The sequence below is a fragment of the Crassostrea angulata genome, chromosome 1, assembly GCF_025612915.1.
Source record: "Crassostrea angulata isolate pt1a10 chromosome 1, ASM2561291v2, whole genome shotgun sequence".
In the NCBI taxonomy this organism is placed as follows: Eukaryota; Metazoa; Mollusca; class Bivalvia; order Ostreida; family Ostreidae; genus Magallana; species Magallana angulata.
The window spans coordinates 35,099,956-35,119,189 of record NC_069111.1 but is presented as its reverse complement, the minus strand read 5'-3'; the positions used below and the strand labels follow the sequence as shown (position 1 = coordinate 35,119,189).

The window sequence follows — 19,234 nt, the reverse complement described above, 5'->3', positions numbered from 1 at the left end:
AACACAAAGAATTGTTACATGCGCGTAAATTTTGCGCGCACGGTTCGCCGTAGAATTCACGTCATTTCTATATAAAAGCAGTAAAAATTTCTCCTAAATTGAGACATTCAGTATTATAAAATAACTAGTGCCTGTTTGGGAGGATGACAGTTGAAATTGACATCCATCGAAACCCATTGTCAACCTCTGCTTCGCGTCGGTTGACAACGCTTTTCTCGGGGTGTCAATTTCAATTATTATTCTTTCATGTTAAATACTGAAATCTGATTGGGTAAGACCCCGGTGATAATCCGTTCTATTACCCTCATCGTTAGCAACACACTTAGCAACGGGTAACACAAGAATTGTTACATGCGCGTAAATTATGCGCGTACGGTTCGCCGTATAACTCCCGTCATTTCTATATAAAAGCAATATAAAAATTTTCTAAAATTAAGACATTCAGTATAATAAAATAAATAGTGCCTGTTTGGGAGGATAACAGTTGAAATTGACACCCCTTTAAAACAATTGTCAACCTCCGCTTCGCGTCGGTTGACAATGGTTTCCTCGGGGTGTCAATTTCAACTGTTACCCTCCCAAACAGGCACTATTTATATAATATGACATGTAACGATACAGTTCATGACCACTAATGAGGCCCCAGAATATGAGTAAAGCTCAGCATAGTTCTATTGGGAAAATTTTTACAACTTCTTCATCTGAAGAATAGAATGTAACAATGCAACAATATTTACAAATTACTACGCAATCTCTCTCTCTCTCTCTCCTTATTTAGACTTGATGATGTCTTTTTATCTCTCAAGTCAATTAAACAACAAAATTCAATCAGTAACAGAGAATCAACTTTGGTTTCATTAAGTGCCGCCTTTTGTTAGTCTTATATATTTTACAGAAAAACCCAAACTTTATAAACTTAATAACCTTTATTACGACTGTATTTTAAAAACTGTAACGTTAGTATTTGTTTGAATTCCAAACGCAATTGTAAACGTTGGAAAGTGATCTGTTCGAAAAGAAACACTATGGGGTATGATCAAAGTCTGCAATGAAAGGGGGTTTAAAGATTTCAATGCAACCCTTCTAGTATATTTCATTTATTTCCGTGTTATTATTACTAGACCTTGTTTTTCTCTTGTTCATTTGATGAACGTTTACTACAGAAAGATACAATCGCCAAAATGACAAACACTAACCTACTGTGTGTCAAAAATACCGCACAGAAACAAAAAAACCAGCTTCTCCGCTCGAGGACATTCTCGGGAAGAGTGGAGTCATTTTACTTAGTCTGTTTAAATCTGTATACATAACATTGTATCAGCGAGTTCAGTCACATTAATTATAGAAGACCTCCACTTAATTCCGATATTACACTGCTTAACACATGTTCCAAATTGGAGTGTCTTTCCGGTCATAATGCAATGGCATGTATTGAAATCCCGTAGGAAAAAAATCATGATCGCAAAGGACAAGGCATTCACATTGTTCAAACCTTTTAAACTTGCAACGTCATATTCTAATTGGCGTAACTGAATGCCAGGGTTGTAAAATTAGGCAGCGACCCTTATATTCTGTTATCTTACTCAAATCTTACGGTAATAAAAAGTGACATGACCAATGATGCAATTAAACTAATGGTGATCGTGAAATCGGTGGGTGTCTTCTTGTTGAAACAGCTTAACTTTAATCCATAAACCCTGTGTAAGAAATGCATTCCTTTGGAAAACCCCGCCGATTCGTGAAGCATAACCTCGCCTAAGTATCGACTTTTCATCAAGAATCAAGAAAACAAAGTACTCCTCCAAAGAGATATCGACTAAGTAATCCAATATCTGATTCAGGTATTTCATTGGTTTGTTTGAAATGTAAGCGTAAGCGGGGTGGATGGGATACGCTGGATGTTGAACGCCTACCTTTGGGTCGAGAAATAAATATCAAATGAAATTTGTGTTTGATAGGTTGAAACATCAGTACCGAAGAAACCATGTCCTATGCATGCGTTGTGAATTTGTGGCTCGTGTGTGTACTCATTAATTTTTCAGGTTCTCTGTGCAATTCTATTATAGATGACCCGGTCCAAAGCTTGCAAGATCATTTAAGTAAGTACTATTCCTTCTTACAAATGTTCTTTGGGCATAACTTAATGTTTCTTATTACATGTAGTTACCCCAAAACTAAATTGGATAAATTATTTAAAAAAACATTTTAACATACAATGTGTCTTGTCAAAGTATTGGGTATATTAGTATACTGTATTTTTACATCTATGAAATTAGTATGATATATTTGTAAGTGACTTAATATTAGCGTTATATTTTACTGACCTCTTAGGGACAGAGTTACATGTACTTTCCACTAACTATCTCTAATTCGATGCCACCGTAACTTTACGAAATAAGAGTTTGAAATTAATTAAAAATTGACTAAAAAGATTTTATTCTCCCGAGCATTCTTATTCTTAATTGGTTCCGTGAGTAAGAAAGGCATTTTGATATATTTCACTATTGAGGTCGTAATTAAAGTACAATTAAGCGTGTATTTGTTTTATTAAGTTCCTTTGGGGATTCAGATGTTTCAGCTAAACAAATGCTGCAATATTTTAGCATTGACAAAATTAAATTACATTCTTTTTCGTGTCTTTAAAACATGTGGAAAGTTGTAAATAGCTTTTTACCTGTAAAAAATATATATTTACCTCTGAAGTAATAGAAATAGAAAGAGGAAAGAAATCATGAAGAGACAAATTTGAAAGAAAGAAAAAATAAAGGAACATTCTTTTTACCTTTTAAACCTTAAAATGTAATAGCTATTATTATACATTGTTTCATTGTATTAGATGCCTACCTATGCACTGATAAAAGTGTATGTTTATAAAAAAAAAAACTACCTTTATACTGCTATTTTATGAAGGTCATTTAAGGTTATTGTCAATAGAATCATGTTTATTCGTAATCTTGCTTACGTAAATCCGATAACATTGTTCTTTAGATGGTAGATATATTAACCATATCTTAATCACATGGAGTAACTAGATATATAAGACTATTACAGAGTACATGCACATGGAGAAGGCTTACATAGGCACGGCCTGCTGCCTAATCCATTTATGTCAATATATATTTGCATAATAAAATATATTCAATTTAAATCAAATCAAATCACATGTATTCGTAAATGTAAATATTTACAGGTCCAATTTACAGGTACGGTTTAAAAAGATCGATTAATTACCCAAAATATACTTTTAAGTTAGTAAATTACTTTAAATTTCGAAAGATTTTTAATGAGTAATGAGCTAAGATGCAAACAACTCGCAACAGAGAGTCTAATAATATCGCTTGAATGTATAAGTGTTAACATATTCTAAATTTAACAAATATACCTGGGTTTCATTGTAGTTTATCGGCATATATTTACATTCAGTGTATATTTCTCCTTATGTGTGCATTGGAAATCTGCGACGTTCAATTTTCTATGAATACACTTTGCTAATTCATGCGCCATGAGCACTGATACAAACGTATTCTCGTGTTTTAAGTATATTTATTTTTGTAAGATTAAATGAAACTTTTAATCTTTCACAACCAATTTGATATGTACTTTTGGAAAACAATCATTAAATTTATCTACTCCTTAATAAAAAAAATATCCTCCACAAAGTTTATGGCACTACTTTTTTGTCGCGGACGCTAACTATATAATTTGTTGATATGGTTGTTCCATTTATGTTTTATATTCCTGACTAAGGGCGCTGGTAATGACTAAATAGAGGCGATACACAATATTTTACACAAATAGACATCAGTATGAAAATATAAATATAAGCATTGAATGCTTATTTTTGGATGTCGTCGGTCCTATGACACACAAAGCGGTGCAGACAAATTGAATACCGCGCGTTAGATCTGATCGCCACATGCGCAACCAGTCTGACTCTTTTTGACAATACTTAAACATTTACACCCACCCAGTAAATTAAAAATTTACAAAATGACACTAAGACCATTAATTCATATCGAAATTTAAAATATGACACTAAGACCATTCATTCATATCAAAATTTACAACATGACACGAAGTTCATTAATTTATATCAAAATTTACAATACGACACCAAGACCGTTAATTCATATAAAATTTACAATATGACAGTAAGACCGTTAATTCATATCAAAATTTACAATACGACACGAAGTTCATTAATTTATATAAAAATTTACAATATGACACTATGATAATTAATTCTTATCAAAACTTACCGAATGTCACTAAGTAAATTAATTTTACAATATGACACTACGATCAATAATTTATATCAAAATTACAATATGACGCTAAGATAATTAAAACATTTGAAAATTTACAATATGATGCTACGATTATCAATTTATAGTACTACGCTTCGGACATTAAATGGCAGAACACAACTACCCCTGTTTATTGTAGCAAAACTTTTAAATGTGGTGAGAAACTGGCCGTGAACTAGTAAATCAACCACCTCTACAACTTGAAATGAAATTAGGATTGAGATAGAAATGTAGGATACAATGTCAGATGTCGAAGAATCTTCTTAATCAAAATGACATTTACATCGCTTTGAAGTTTCGTATCAGCACTTTGACATTTGAAACATGTTGAACCCACGAGGTATAAGTAAATCTTAACAAATTTTATTAGAGTGATCATCGTGCAAAACCTGAACTAACTATCTTCGTCTTACAGCGCTATATTGTACCAACACTCGTACATGTAATAAAAGAATGTCATTATCCAAGTTTGAGCCTTACATAACGAAGTGTACTTGGATAAGAAATTCAATTAAAAAAAACCCTCGTTTTTCCCAAATGTCTTGTGTAACAAAATACAAAAGACGTTAGAACAGACGTTGTTTAATTTAGTTCTGCAGCTCGATAACAAACTCCTACAAGTTTTCAAGTGTACAAACGTAACTTTTACAATTTATTATCTATTTGACACAGAACCCTCTAGCTTTCGTATAAAAATTTCTTGTCAAATAAATACATAATTGGAATAAAAAAATCTCACAAAAACAACATGAACCCGGTGCATTTCTGCTTAACGTTGATTGTTCCATACCTTCCAGCCTTAAAGAAACGGTTTATTTGATCAGTGGGCCAGGTAAAATACCACGAGGGTTGTCCTTGATAAGTGTATAGTGAAGTGGGAGTTCTACGCAGATCCAAAAGCACTTTTAGTTCCTTTTTCTTTCCAGTTTTTGAGTAATTGACCCAATTACTAGAAAATGCAAGCATGTCCAAATATATTGCAATTAACCGGTTACACATATCCCTTGTTCGACTAATGCCATAATAACTTGAAATAACGTGTATTTAAGTAAAAAATACCGAATCATCATGTAGTAAAAACACATTTAGACACTTAAACAGAAGATGTTAATCAGAGAGCATTGTGGGTGCTTCAAAGACGACGCAGATTAAAAAACCCACATTAATAATTGATCTATGCTTTGAAGATTAATTCAGGTTTATTATGCATCTTACTATAATAACTGTAAATGTATAAATTTTCTTGATAGGAAGTTTAACAACGCATTTTGCAATAATCAAACGTTTTTCGGGTAGTTCTAAAGAATGAATTTACATGTGTAATGATCCACATTTTCTTAATACATCAATGGATATGCTCATAATCGATGCGACACAAGACAAATGCAACGTTTATATCTATAGTTGTCATTGAAGCAATCTAATCGCTTAATGCATACCACAATGTTAATATTCAATACCATATCGCCAACAGGAGTTACGCATATAACCATTATAATAATCAATTACACAGGACGCTGACCACTCTGTCAATCTTAATAATTACTTTAATAATTCATATTTAATGTATGTTCAAAAACATGTACATGTAGATGATATAACTGTTATATATACACATATAAAATCTTTTGAGTTGATCAATAAGTTCACGAAACATATTACTGAAGTCATTATGTAAAGGTTCTGGCATTTTGACTTAGGAGAGCTGAATGGTCGTTGCCATTTTTAGACAAAATAAATCTTCTTATGAGAAGAGTTTTGTATCAAGATAAAGGAAAAATAAAAAAAAATTTTTTTTATCTCGTTATTACGAGAAAAGATCTCGTTATTGCGAGTTAATTATCTCGTAATTACGAGAAAAGATCTCATTATAACGACTAAATTTTCTCGTGATTACGAAAAAAGATCTCGTAATAACGAGAAAAGATCTCGTTATTACGACCTAATTATCTCGTAATTACGAGAAAAGATCTCGTTATTACGACTTAATTATCTCATAATTACGAGAAATGATCTCGTTATTTCGAGTTAATTATCTCGTTATTACGAAAAAGGATCTCGTAATAACGAGAAAATATCTCGTAATAACGACTTAATTATCTCGTAATTACGAGAAAAGATCTGGATATTAGGAGAAAAGATCTCGTTATTAAGAGAAAAAATCTTGTTATTACGAGTTAATTATCTCGTTATTACGTGAAAAGATCTCGTTATTACGAGAAAAGATCTATTCAAAATGGCGTGTTTCATTGTTCTTCTCTCTTTATGTAAATGTATGAACTACTGTAATGTCCATAATTATAAACATACTTACCATAATCATCAATCAAAAGCATACACAAAATTTGATATAAAATTGGACCAAGCAGTTAAAAAAAAATTAGAGGAAGGAGCAAAGCAGATTGATTACTGCAATTGAACTATTTATTATTAAGAAGGATGCATGTAATTTGTTTTCAGACTCTTATATACAAAATGTTATTTTCAGTATACAAATAGTTTGTGTATGAACTTATAAAACCAATTCGGGTTAATCCTGTTTGTCCATGATTGAAACTATATAGTCATTTAAGTCATCTGTACCAAATGAAATTGTGTTTTTACGACTAGGACTGCCTGGTATTTACTTCGGAGTGGGATTATAATATTTAAGATGAAAAGTAGAATAACATGAAGTTCTATCCACTTATTCCTATCAGATAAAATGTCAAATCCGATCATTTTATGTAAAAAAAATTATGAATAATGGCCGTTGTTATTTAAAAATTAATCAAAATTGAATCAACGTTACTGGAAAGAAAAACGTAGACCGAAAGGGTGAACCAGTCGACTTGGAGGTCTTTTCAGAAACCCATCATTTTATATAAATCTTTTTCTCGTAATAACGAGATCTTTTCTCGTAATAACGAGATCTTTTCTCGAAATAACGAGATAATTAACTCGTAATAAGGAGATCTTTTCTTGTTATTACGATATCTTTTCTCGTAATTACGAGAGAATTAAGTGGTAAAAACGAGGTCTTTTCTCGTTATTACGAGATAATTAGCTCGTAATAACGAGATATTTTCTCTTTATTACGAGATCTTTTCTCTAATTAACGAGATATTTAACTCGTATTAACGAGATCATTTCCGTTATTACGAGATCTTTTCTCGTAATAACGAGATAATTAACTCGTAGTAACGAAATCATTTTTTGTAATTAAGAGATAAAAATATTTTTTTATATGGCCTTATTCGTACAGATTGGCTTCATATAATTGATGTAAAATATCGTATTTCGCAACGCCCCCCCCCCCCCCCGGATTTATTGTTATTTATTTCGCAACCCCCCCCCCCCCCCGGATTTATTGCAATAACAATGTAATCTACGTTTAAGTGAGAAAATAAACACTGAACTGTGCATTATAATTACCCAGATCAAATTGAGTAATTATCTGTAGAGTAGCAGTTTTATTTACTATATATCCGTGTTTATTTACTATATATCCGTGGTTAATAAACCATTTCATCTTATTAAACTTTTATGTTAAATACTGAAATCTGATTGGTTAAGACGCAGTTTATAATCCTTTCTGTTACCCTCAGCATTAGCAGCAGACTTGGCACCGTGTAACATAACGAATTGTTACATGGGCGTTAATAATGCGCGTACGGTTCGCCGTAGAATTCACGTCAGCAGTAAAGTTTTATTCAAAATTAAGACATTCAGTTATGAAATAAAGAGTGTCAGTTTGGAAGGGCAACGCTATAATATAAGTTACCTAGTTCACAATAAAACGTAACAATCCACTTGAAGTTAATTTTTTAAATAAACTACCCAATCCAGTTCATACTCGAATAAACTGAGTAGCCATTGAATTTATTCCTCAATAATATTGATCAAGAAGTCACGTAACTGGAAAAAGGAGTGGCTCAAAACAAATACTACGTCATATTGACATGTGAGACGTGGTATTTGTTTTTTCCAACTTCGTGATTCTTTTTTTTTTATTCAGAAATACTACTTTTTTAAGAGTTCAAGAGACGTTCCGACTCTCACTTCAGACAAATTTACTTTTTTTCACATTCGTTATCATTTCACCGTCGCCGCATGACGCAGCAGAGCTGATGCTTGGACTCCAATGGATAAACAGTATCCGTTGACGCCGAAACTCATGAATGTTTACTTGAGCAATATTGCATAGTTTCAGTGTTGTCTCTCCGTCTAACACTCTCATTGTATCTATATCATATTTTATTAACCAATTTTTATTTTCCTAAATTTGTATCATTTTATTAAAACGATTAATGTATTATGACTACCACAAAGATCAATGTCAGACAAGCATACAACACTAACTTTTTCTACATCCATATTATGTTTATCACATTTTATTTAAAGTGGTCACATTCACTCAGACGTAGTTGTGTTTTGAGCAAGAAACATTCTGCATTGGAAACAATTTGTATTTTACGAGTTGTTTAATTCCATCGTTTTCTAAGCATGCCTCTCGCTCACACAACAAAATAATTCAGTCAAGTAATTATGTCTTGGTCTCCTACAGCAAATGCAGTTAATAATCATTTAGGTTGTCTAATACCTTTTCAACTTACATAGGAAAACAAACATGGAAACTGCGTTCCATCGATTCGATCGTCTAATCGAATAAAGACCTATCAAATAAAGCCTTGTTTAATAAAAAAAAAATGAACATGTTCATGCAATTTAGCCTGATGGGCATATCTGTAACACGAGATAGAGTTAATTGCCATCGCATCGAATCCGAATCATAATATTTGTTCCGTTCGGATAATTTTGATAACACAATCAAAGAGATTTTTCTTTATAATTTGTTCTATTTTCTCAGAATTATTGTCAAGGTAATCCGGTAATATCAAAGCTTACAAATTCTCTTCCTAGACAACAAGGAAAATTATTTGATTTTTTATTTTCGTTAGATTACTAATACGTACTCTCTCGTCAAAGCGAATAATGTAGTGTATTCTGTTATGATAATGGCATTACGCCATCTTATACAAAACAATCTTCTTTTGTATTTGAAACCTCATATGGGAACGGTTTACATTTTATATAGCTGTATTGATTTTCGGGGTTTGCTGTATTTACACAAAGACGTGAGACATGTCGAAAATTATTATCGTTAACATTATTATCCGATTTCAAACCAAATTTTTTTTTTAATTATTAAGAATTTTGTTTACAAACATGAAAAGAGTGTCATTTAATGATAATACACTTAAAATTTTCAACAAGAATGAACGTAAAATTATGAAGATGTATTAATTTGTCGATAAAGTATAGTTATTTTTTGAAAATGAACATGATTAAAAAACAACTCTATAAATGTAACGTTTATATGGAGGTTGGTTGTATTGAATTATTTAGAGGAACGGGAACAATGATTGATGGTATTGATTTTTATATTCCGTCGATACTTGGCACAAATCCTTCATCAATTTATTATACAGATTTACTGTCTTACATTTTCTTATTTTTTCAATTCTGTTTAATTTTGAAAAGATACAAGCGATTAAGTATTTTTGTACAGGTGCAATTGCATGCATCTTTTCAAAATTAAACAGAAACGAAAATAAACCCAGTAAGAGCTACATGTAGTATGATTTACGCGACAGATAATTCCATAATTGTATTTTAAATTCTTGGGTGATAAAGTGATAAAGGACATAACAATGCCTCTGATTTTTTTAAGATGTAAATCTCGTTCACTCTTAAAAGTTTTTAAGTATATGGGAAAAACGGAGGTTACAGACCTTAGAAATGTTCTGGTATTCCAGCTGTCTTATGTTACAAGTGTCCGTTATCTGTTACACAATATCTAAACATTCTGCTCTATTTCGAAACACGCAAGGATTTTTTCATTCGGTTTTCTGTATCTTAATATATTTTATCGACCAAATATGCTACGAGAATGTACATTTTTACCATTTTGACATTCTAAAATTGGTTAGGAATATGTTATTTCCTTGATTCTCATTTAGTTTTATGCTTATTACAATCAAGTAATTCCCAAATTCACAGTCTATGAAGACTAATGAATTGGAGGATAACAACCCTATAACATAACTCATCTCCTAATTGTCTTTATCTGAAATTGCTTTAAAAGAACAGAAAGATCTCAAAACAAAATGAATTTCCCGATTTATTCTTATTAATTTTCTCTTCTCTCGTTCCGTTGGAGACAATGTCACTGATGAGATCACCGACGATGAATTGGACTGATGAGAATTAGGTATTGTTGGCAAAACATTTGCTCCACTTATCACTCTGGAACCAGACCCATTACAAGTCATAATTCGTTTGCACAAGATATGTAAGAATGGCTATTAGTTAATGATTTCCATTATGTATGGTCATTTAAGTACTCAATAGCATGGCGCAGAAACCCGTCAGGCGTGGATTGTATAACTACGTTGATTACTATTGATGACAATATGAAAGACGGTTATATATCTTTTACAACAGTTTAAGAGCTGAAGTACGATCATTATTGGGATGAAATACATCCGGGCTCTGAGATGCTCTGTTTGTTTGTAGGCGTGCATCTCTCGAAATTTGTGAATATATTTTACAAAGAGCCCTCTGCTGGGGAAATGAGTTTCCTCTGATTATTGATGACGTCCTCGCATCCGAGTCAAGGAGGCGCATGATCAAGGGACCCTGTGTTCTGTACTTATCTCTATTCAGGCCAAGCAGAGATTCTTTGATGGCAAAATCAATGCTCATTTTATATGGCATAATTAAGCTGTATTTATAACGATTGAAAGATTTTTGGTGTTAATCCACCGCCAACTATCACGTATTTCAAATACAGCGATTCATCAACTCTTTTAATGGGAGTTAATTCATGGGGAAGGTTGCTCATTGCAAAAACATACCAAGACTAATCCCTCAAAAACAATGATTAACTTTTATCATATTTGTAAATGTTTTTTTACTTGATTTGCTATCCTCTTCATCAATCGAAAACATCAAAGATTATTCGAGAAGTTTCATTTTGGTTTGACGCCTTGAGAATTAAATCGGAATATCAAAAAATAGATATATCGAAAATCTTCACAGAATTTTTTCCAATGGAAGAGTTTAACAAACACTGTAGCATAGAAGGACAAAGCATGCATAACTTGTCTGTGTTCTAAGGTTTGCAAAGACGTGATGTTGGTCTCTTAAAATACGAAGCTGGCAAAATGTTGTATTTGTATTTTTGGTTTTTTTTTTTTGTAATAACTGTAATTAGAGACGTGTTATTAATTGTATAAATTGGCTAGCAAAACAATACACCTGAATTAAATTTAATTATGGTTAATATGTTCAATTAGCATTTTGCTTAAAAACCTAACCCCCCTCGCAAATCGTTTTTGTTATAACATTTATCCTCCGCTTCCCCCGTCCCATCAATTCGGCGGGAGATTGACAGATGTTAACTATACACCGTCAATCAACTGCTTTTCATTCCAATTTATCTGTACTTTTGATCTGTGAAAGGTAGCCATTTTCTATGAGAATGAATGGGAAACCATTTTTTATCTTGACGAGACTTATTTATTCCGCGTCCGGGTGCCTCTTGATACAAATCGCTCATGACTTGGATTGTGTGCTGCAATGTATTTAACATCTTGACTTCTCTGTAGCCTTTGTTAGAGTATGATGCATTTAAGGCAGAACAACTTTTATAACCGTCATCGTGCTACGACGAAAGAAAAAAATATTGGAAAGTTTACGATACAACTCATAAATTACGCGAGGTTTTTTCCGTTCAATTGCTTTAAATTTAGAAAGAAATAAAAGACCCAAATACATTGTCCAACACGAAATGACATTAGAAAAAAAAGGAGAGTTAAAAAGAACGTAAAAAGTCGGTTAACTACAGAAAATCACGAACATTAATTTGTATGAGCTAAAATTAAAATAAAACACTTTAGTGGTCTATATGTAAAATTTTACTTTTTTTAACGACAAAAATAGCACAAAGTGGTCAGAAACCAGTTTAAGGGTTTGGACAAACTTCTACGATATAAATGAAATACAAGTCGTTTATATGTCATTTCCTACTAGTACACACATTGTAATCTCTAAGGCTTCTTTATATCGATTTTACAAGCATGTTATAATTAAGGAGCGTAATATACTTACTATTAGAGAGAGAGAGAGAGAGAGAGAGAGAGAGAGAGAGAGAGAGAGAGAGAGAGAGAGAGAGAGAGCAATAACAGCTACTTATAGTGAACAATGACGCAATTTCATGATTAATGTATTTCACATTTCGTAGGGATTACAAAGCGTCGGGGTGTGCAAATGTTTCCAGCCCCTACCCCCTCTCCAATCGTTCTTTCATCATAAAAACAAGTGATCAGAGTATATTGACGTAACGTGGTCAACAAACTTAATACAAGACCAACCTTAAATTTTGTTTGGAAATGATACTATAAGCTGTAAACTTTTATTTTGTAAAGAAATATAATACACAATACTCTTAATGTTTGGGTATTTTATATAGAGCTCTTCATCGTAAGGAAATCATTATAGACTTTAAAAAAAACCGACCATTGAGCCCTCTTAACAGGAAATAAATTTCATGATTAAAATCATTGTGATTATATAACTGATGCAAACATGAAAGTGATTGAGAGAGTCATCAATATACTGTCGTTTCATCAATATTCGTTGAATACCAATTTTCGTGGATTTCGTTGTTAAGTTGATCCATGAAAATAAATGTTCATTGAAGTGCAGTTTCTATTAACATTTTGTATTGATAGGGTCATTGGCCTTGAATTTATGTATCCTTGAAACTGTGATTTTTACTTTATCCACGAAAATTGATAACCTTGAATATTAATGAAATCACAGTATACATATCTATTTACTTATCATTGACCATTATTCACAAGATGGTTCTAATATATAGACTAATTTTCAAGCTATATACATTTACATTTACATGTACACTGTAGTTGTTAAAATTGCGACCGCTCCTTTTGACAAGACCTTTGAGAGTTCTTCCTATCATCTTGTTGTAATAGGTGGGCTAAAACTTAATATCAAATTTTATGACCATATATTCAAAAGAGTTAAAAGAAATACAACCCAAAGCTACGGATTATATTGCTTCACAAAGGTATATAATCATAGCCCGTTTCATCTTTTAACACAAAATTTATGTGATTAACCTTGATCATATAAAAATAAAAAATATAAAAGTGAGAGCTTATAATGACTTACACTATCTGATTTTTTATTATCTTCTTAACAATGCCCATTAGTTTCAAAGTAATGAATGGGCGATGCCAGATTTATTTTTCTTCTGAAAACGTAGATCAGTTTAAGAATGTCTTTGGTCTGTGTTTTAAGCAAACTCCGGTTCTGTAGACTAATTTTATTGTAAACAGAAATGCACTTAACAACTTCGTATCAATTAGACTTAACGCGAAGTAAACACATCTTTGAAGAGATGAAGATGCAACAAGACCGCCACCGATCACAGATACAATGTAATGATCTGATGGTCATAAACCGAAACACACAGCCATTGATTTACAATAACACCCCGTTGTGGTGATCGCTTTTCGATGAAGCACAAATTTATTCGGATGTCTCAACATTGATCTCTGTGCAAATTATGAGGCGGGGAGAATGACTTTTTCAATCTATCAGTGACACAGGCCTTGCTGCCAAACGATAACTTACGCACTTCCTCTGGTATTAGATCTTTTCTGGGTTTGAAGAAAAAGTCAATGCCTTATTGGATAAAAAGTTTATACATGTGTAATCATTTACTGTGGAGTATCGGCAATTTTCAAAGCAAGGCGCCCAGTCGCATTCATTGTATATAAAAGCAATACTTATCCCATACTAACTCATTATTTTTTGAAGAAAGTAAAATGGACCACCAGAGTTTTTTTTATCATGTAGATCGGGATTTCATTGTTTTAGGAGTTTGCAAATGAGTATACAATATACAAATAATGCGTGGGGAATCAAGCACGGATTGAGAGACTGACTAAAGAGCAGAAAGAAGGACAATCTAATAAAATTTGAGAGAAAGACATAAAAATATAGCTAACCCTAGTTTCTAAGATTATGGATTGATAATTGGAGCTTGCCAATGTCGTTGACACGAGCAACTCGTTATTAACTTTATGTACAGCGAACGTACAGTATCAATAATGAAGCATTAAAAGTAGCTTTTTTTCTTTTGCAGGAAATGATTTTCAAGATGACATTCCACAAACAAAACGATCAGTGAATTCTTGTAGAGGACATCCCAATTTGATTCAATGCATCCGTGCATACTTTTCGAACAGATTTAGACTAAGGCATCGTGCGGTACAAGATCCTGTGGAATATCGCAACATAGGAAAACGTAATCAAGTAGCAACCTCTTACCAAGACAGGAGGGAAGACCAACAGGAATCGCGCGTAGACAACCTCCATGATGTGTACGATGATCTGCTGAAAGCTACATCTAGTGACTTTCAAGGTTCCGACGACAAACGAGCGGCGGTGGATTTTAGAAGTATAGGGCGACGGAGCTTTGGTGCCGACTTCAGAAACATCGGAAAGAGGTACCTCGGTGCAGACTTTCGGAACATTGGGAAAAGAATGAATGCTGCCGATTTTAGACAAATAGGAAAGAGGGGATATGCAGTTGATTTCCGAAATATTGGAAAACGTCTTGGAGTCGACTTTCGGAATATTGGGAAAAGGACTGTTTTGAAATCGGACAACGTTTACCTATTGTCTCTGTTGTGTTCTGACACAAGTACAATGGTACAATGCGCGGACAGAATTGCTTCCAACACTTACATCTGACAGGGGTCGACCGAAATCTAAGAGAATCAGGTGTTTGTGTATAGGATTTATCATCATTCAATTATCGTATGCAACAAGCCTAATTGAATTCTCATGATCACAGAAGATATTGTACATCAAACTACTTAACTATATAGAGATTACCATTACATATTTTGAAACTGTTGATTTCACAGATTGTTCTACCCTTTTAACATTTACTTCTGAAAGTCTGTGGTAGGAAGTGATAATTTTCATCTTCTATGCGTTGCTCTATTAAATCTAAATGAAACCAAATCGCATTGAATTTTCATCGTAGCTGTGCCAGATGACTTAATCTGACACTGACCAAATCTGACACTGATCATTATGCATCTATCTATAAGGATATCCAACACAGCATAATGATGTTCTTTATTATATAAATGTTATTTTGATAAGTCTTAGAACAAAATCCTTAATTTAAGGTATGAATTGATATGACTATCAAAGTGAAGCATCGCAAAATGTAAACTTGCTCAATTGTAAATGTGAATTTGTAAATTCCAAACCAGGCATTTTTGACAACATAAAACAACCATCAAAACTCGTCCAATTTTTGTTTCATTTTCCTGTTTATTTCTGTTGATGCACCAATAAAACAGCTAGATCTTTTACAAAAGGAATAAAATGGGTTAACCTATAGCCCTAGAGACATTTACATATCGATAAGGAAAATACAAATCAGGTGTTGAATATTGTTTGGTCTGACCTGTAAAATGTCTATGACCAGGTCTGACTTTTCGACAAGGATAAAAAGCAATTGTTTATTAAATTTAATTGAAATGTTGTAAATTTTGAATTTACCAGGAGGCAGTAGAATTAATACAAAAATATTGTCATGTTCTAAAATTTTCTATTTGCTGCCACCCGGTAAACATGACAGACAATTGATTCTTAGATATCAAGAATTTCTGTCTTAATCCTTTACTCATAATACCTATGTACAGAGATTTATATCTCTGATATGTAGTAAGTAATAAATTGAATTTGTTGCTACCAAGTAATTGGATGTACTGTTCTTTATCGTGCTGCCGCCTACTGTCATACAATACCTCGGTAGTTTTTAAAGTCTCGGTAGAAAACTCATTATTAAGATGATCTTACATGTATAATATGAAATAATATCAATAACATTCACTTGAAATATCATTACAAATTTTGCTTAAAATAGCATCTTGCAGAAAATTCCAATTATATTGTTCGCAATGACAATGACTCGAACACGATTTTTCAAGTGCAGTTACATTTTAAGATAGCCACCAAGACATGCCATGAAAAACGAGTACATTTCATTTTTAATTGTTAAAGAATTGTATCAGACGATATTGGTACAATTGTGAAGGTTTTTATAAATAAAAGACATGTCTTAGATTTACCAGAGGAATTTTTTTTTCCCATTTACTAGTTTTCATACGAATTTCGTTAAAAAATTCGCCTCTGTATTCCTGTAATTTTACAATGCAAAGAATATCAACAGTTACTCCGTGCTGCATTAAGACTTAATTGATTCTAATTTGTAGGTTTAAATATAATTCTAATCTCGACCCTCTGCGAAAATAGAATCATTCAGGAAAGGAAAGTGGGCATGAAGGTAGCGAGTATTACAAGCAGCGTCAAGCTGGGCCAGCATAACTGCGTCTGGACAACCACTATTGGAACAGTCATTTCAACAAGCTACGTACAATTTTTTGTCATACGCTTAGAGAAGTGGTTGATTATTGATTATAGTGGTAAGATTAAATTCATCTTACATCTGATTTGAATTGAATACATTTTATTGTGTAAATTACACATTAAGAGGATTGGAAACAAGTTCTTACAACTTGCATGTTCCTTTGAATCTTACATATAATCACTCCTTTAATTTCTTTCAGTGAAGAAATTTATTGTATAGCTACTACATGTACCATTTTGGGCAATACCCTTAAATCCATGCACGTAATAAAGAAATTATGCTCTCTTACAAGGAATGGATAGCGGATATGTAAAAATGCACATGATGTCCATTTGATGAGTCGGACTTGTTAAAATAAAAAAAAATAATAAAACATAAGAAAACCAAGCAATCACACTCCAATGAGCCACAAAAATATGTAAAGCCAAAATTTACCGACACCTGATCTTTCTTATAAATGACGATTTACAAATGGTTATATACAATTTTTGAAAACTCAATAACAGCTAGAGTTAAAAATTAAAATTCCTCCGTTTACAATTGAAGAATACCGAAATCATAAAACACAAATACATATTTGCATAGATAGAATATTAAACTATTTGGATTTCCGTACAAAAAGTGTGTTGGAATGTGAATTGTATTTTGTAGCACTTTATGACGTCCCAATTTACGTCGTTCTGTCCTAAGGCAAGTAAGGTTAATTGAAAGACATTAGATTTAAAACTTAAGTTCCTCGGGTTTCATAGATAGTATCAAATATATAATCAAGATGGTTTAAAGGTTTTACGAGAAAAGAGATTACCCTCGTTGACATATTGGCATTTTCAAAAGTATTCAAATATTAGCTGAATAGAGTCGGGTCGAAGTAATTATTCTTTGTTTATTTTAATGGAAGACCATTTTTGGTATCGAAAAAACGACATTTGAAAAAGCTTTGCCTCTGAGACATAAAACATTTGAGAAAACAACACAGTTGCAGTATAATGACATTTAAGTGAAAGATCAATGATATAAATTAGGAATTTAATGAAGAAAAATAACTTTAGATGTAGCGTCTTTTCTTTAAAAAAAAATGTATAAACTTTTTGATGAAAATAGATATAAAAGAAATTGATTTATAATACAGTCATATTTATTTAGCAAGGCTTTTATCACATCTGCTATGAAACGAATCATTTTTTGATGTTTTATGCAGTTAAAGGATTGCTTTAATAAAAAAAAATCCCGATTAATTCATTACTATCCGGTACAGTTTTTTTTTACGGACGACCTTTTAACAATAAGTGTGTTTACTATAAAATTATGATCGTATGGTTAAACTATTTTTGCTGTCAAAGCTGTCCACTGGGATATTCTATTTGAGTTAGAAAATCACTATAATTGTTAATGTTTGAAGATTCAGAAAAAGAATTGCATTTTTAGTTTAAACCCATTTTTCCTTTAAAGGGACCTACGATTTAAGTTGAAAATTTTATTTTTTTATTGCTGTGTATAAAATGATAAACTTGTTTAATTTTAATAAGTGACCTAAATTTGAATGCTTGAAATCAAGTTACAATTGAGATGCAGGTGTCAGAAATCATTGTAATGCAAACAAAGCTCAAGTCTTACAATGTATATCTGTTTTCAAATATTGCAAAGAAATAACCGTTGGCATTTTTTCACCCGACTAAGCTGCATGTATCGAAAAATTCAAATACATGTATGACATATGATAGACCATTGCTTAAGGAGTTTATAACCACCTTTGTTATTAATGTATCTCACCTGTCAGGTGAAATATTTACCTGTAAAAATAAATTCCTACAAAAATAATTTTTCCCTAAGGAAAAACAATTTTCCAACAGGATATTCGGAATTTCCTACCGGAATAAAGGAATATCCTATGAGAACTCAAATTCTTAAGATTTTAACAAAATTCCCATAGGATTTTAAAATCGGGAAGGAAATCTTATTAATAATTTCCCTAAGGAAAACTACCTGTTTGAATAAAATTCCTGCAGGAAATACTTTTCTCCTATAGGAAATTTATTTCCTATAGAATTTTTTGAAAATTTTCAATATTAACTGTAGGAAAGTTACTTCTTTTATTGGAATTATAATTTTCCTATGGGATATTATTGTTCGAAGGTAAATAAATGTATATCACCTGTCAGGTGAAACACACTAAAAAGAATAGTGATTATATACTCTCTAGACAATGATCTATCATTCAGTATAATTAGGTAGATTTTTTAAAACTGCAGCGCAAAAAAATCCACCTTGGCACAGGCATACTTATCCGACACAGTGTTTAATGTGTTTATAAACATTATAACCAACAAAAGAAGGCAAGTTATACTAATTAAACAATATGTTAACAATAACAAGACTCGATCTTTGTTTACAAAGCAAAGAA

General features: G+C 32.2%; 1 protein-coding gene across 1 annotated transcript; it reads left to right on the top strand.

Annotated features, from left to right (window-relative positions):
• The first annotated feature begins 1,869 nt into the window (after positions 1–1,869).
• LOC128184340 (uncharacterized) lies at positions 1,870–15,705 on the top strand. The gene is made up of 2 exons (XM_052853785.1): positions 1,870–2,099; positions 14,527–15,705. The coding sequence occupies exons 1-2, from the start codon at positions 1,985–1,987 to the stop codon at positions 15,135–15,137; spliced, it is 726 nt and encodes a 241-aa protein (XP_052709745.1). The 5' UTR covers positions 1,870–1,984; the 3' UTR covers positions 15,138–15,705.
• Positions 15,706–19,234: the final 3,529 nt, after the last annotated feature.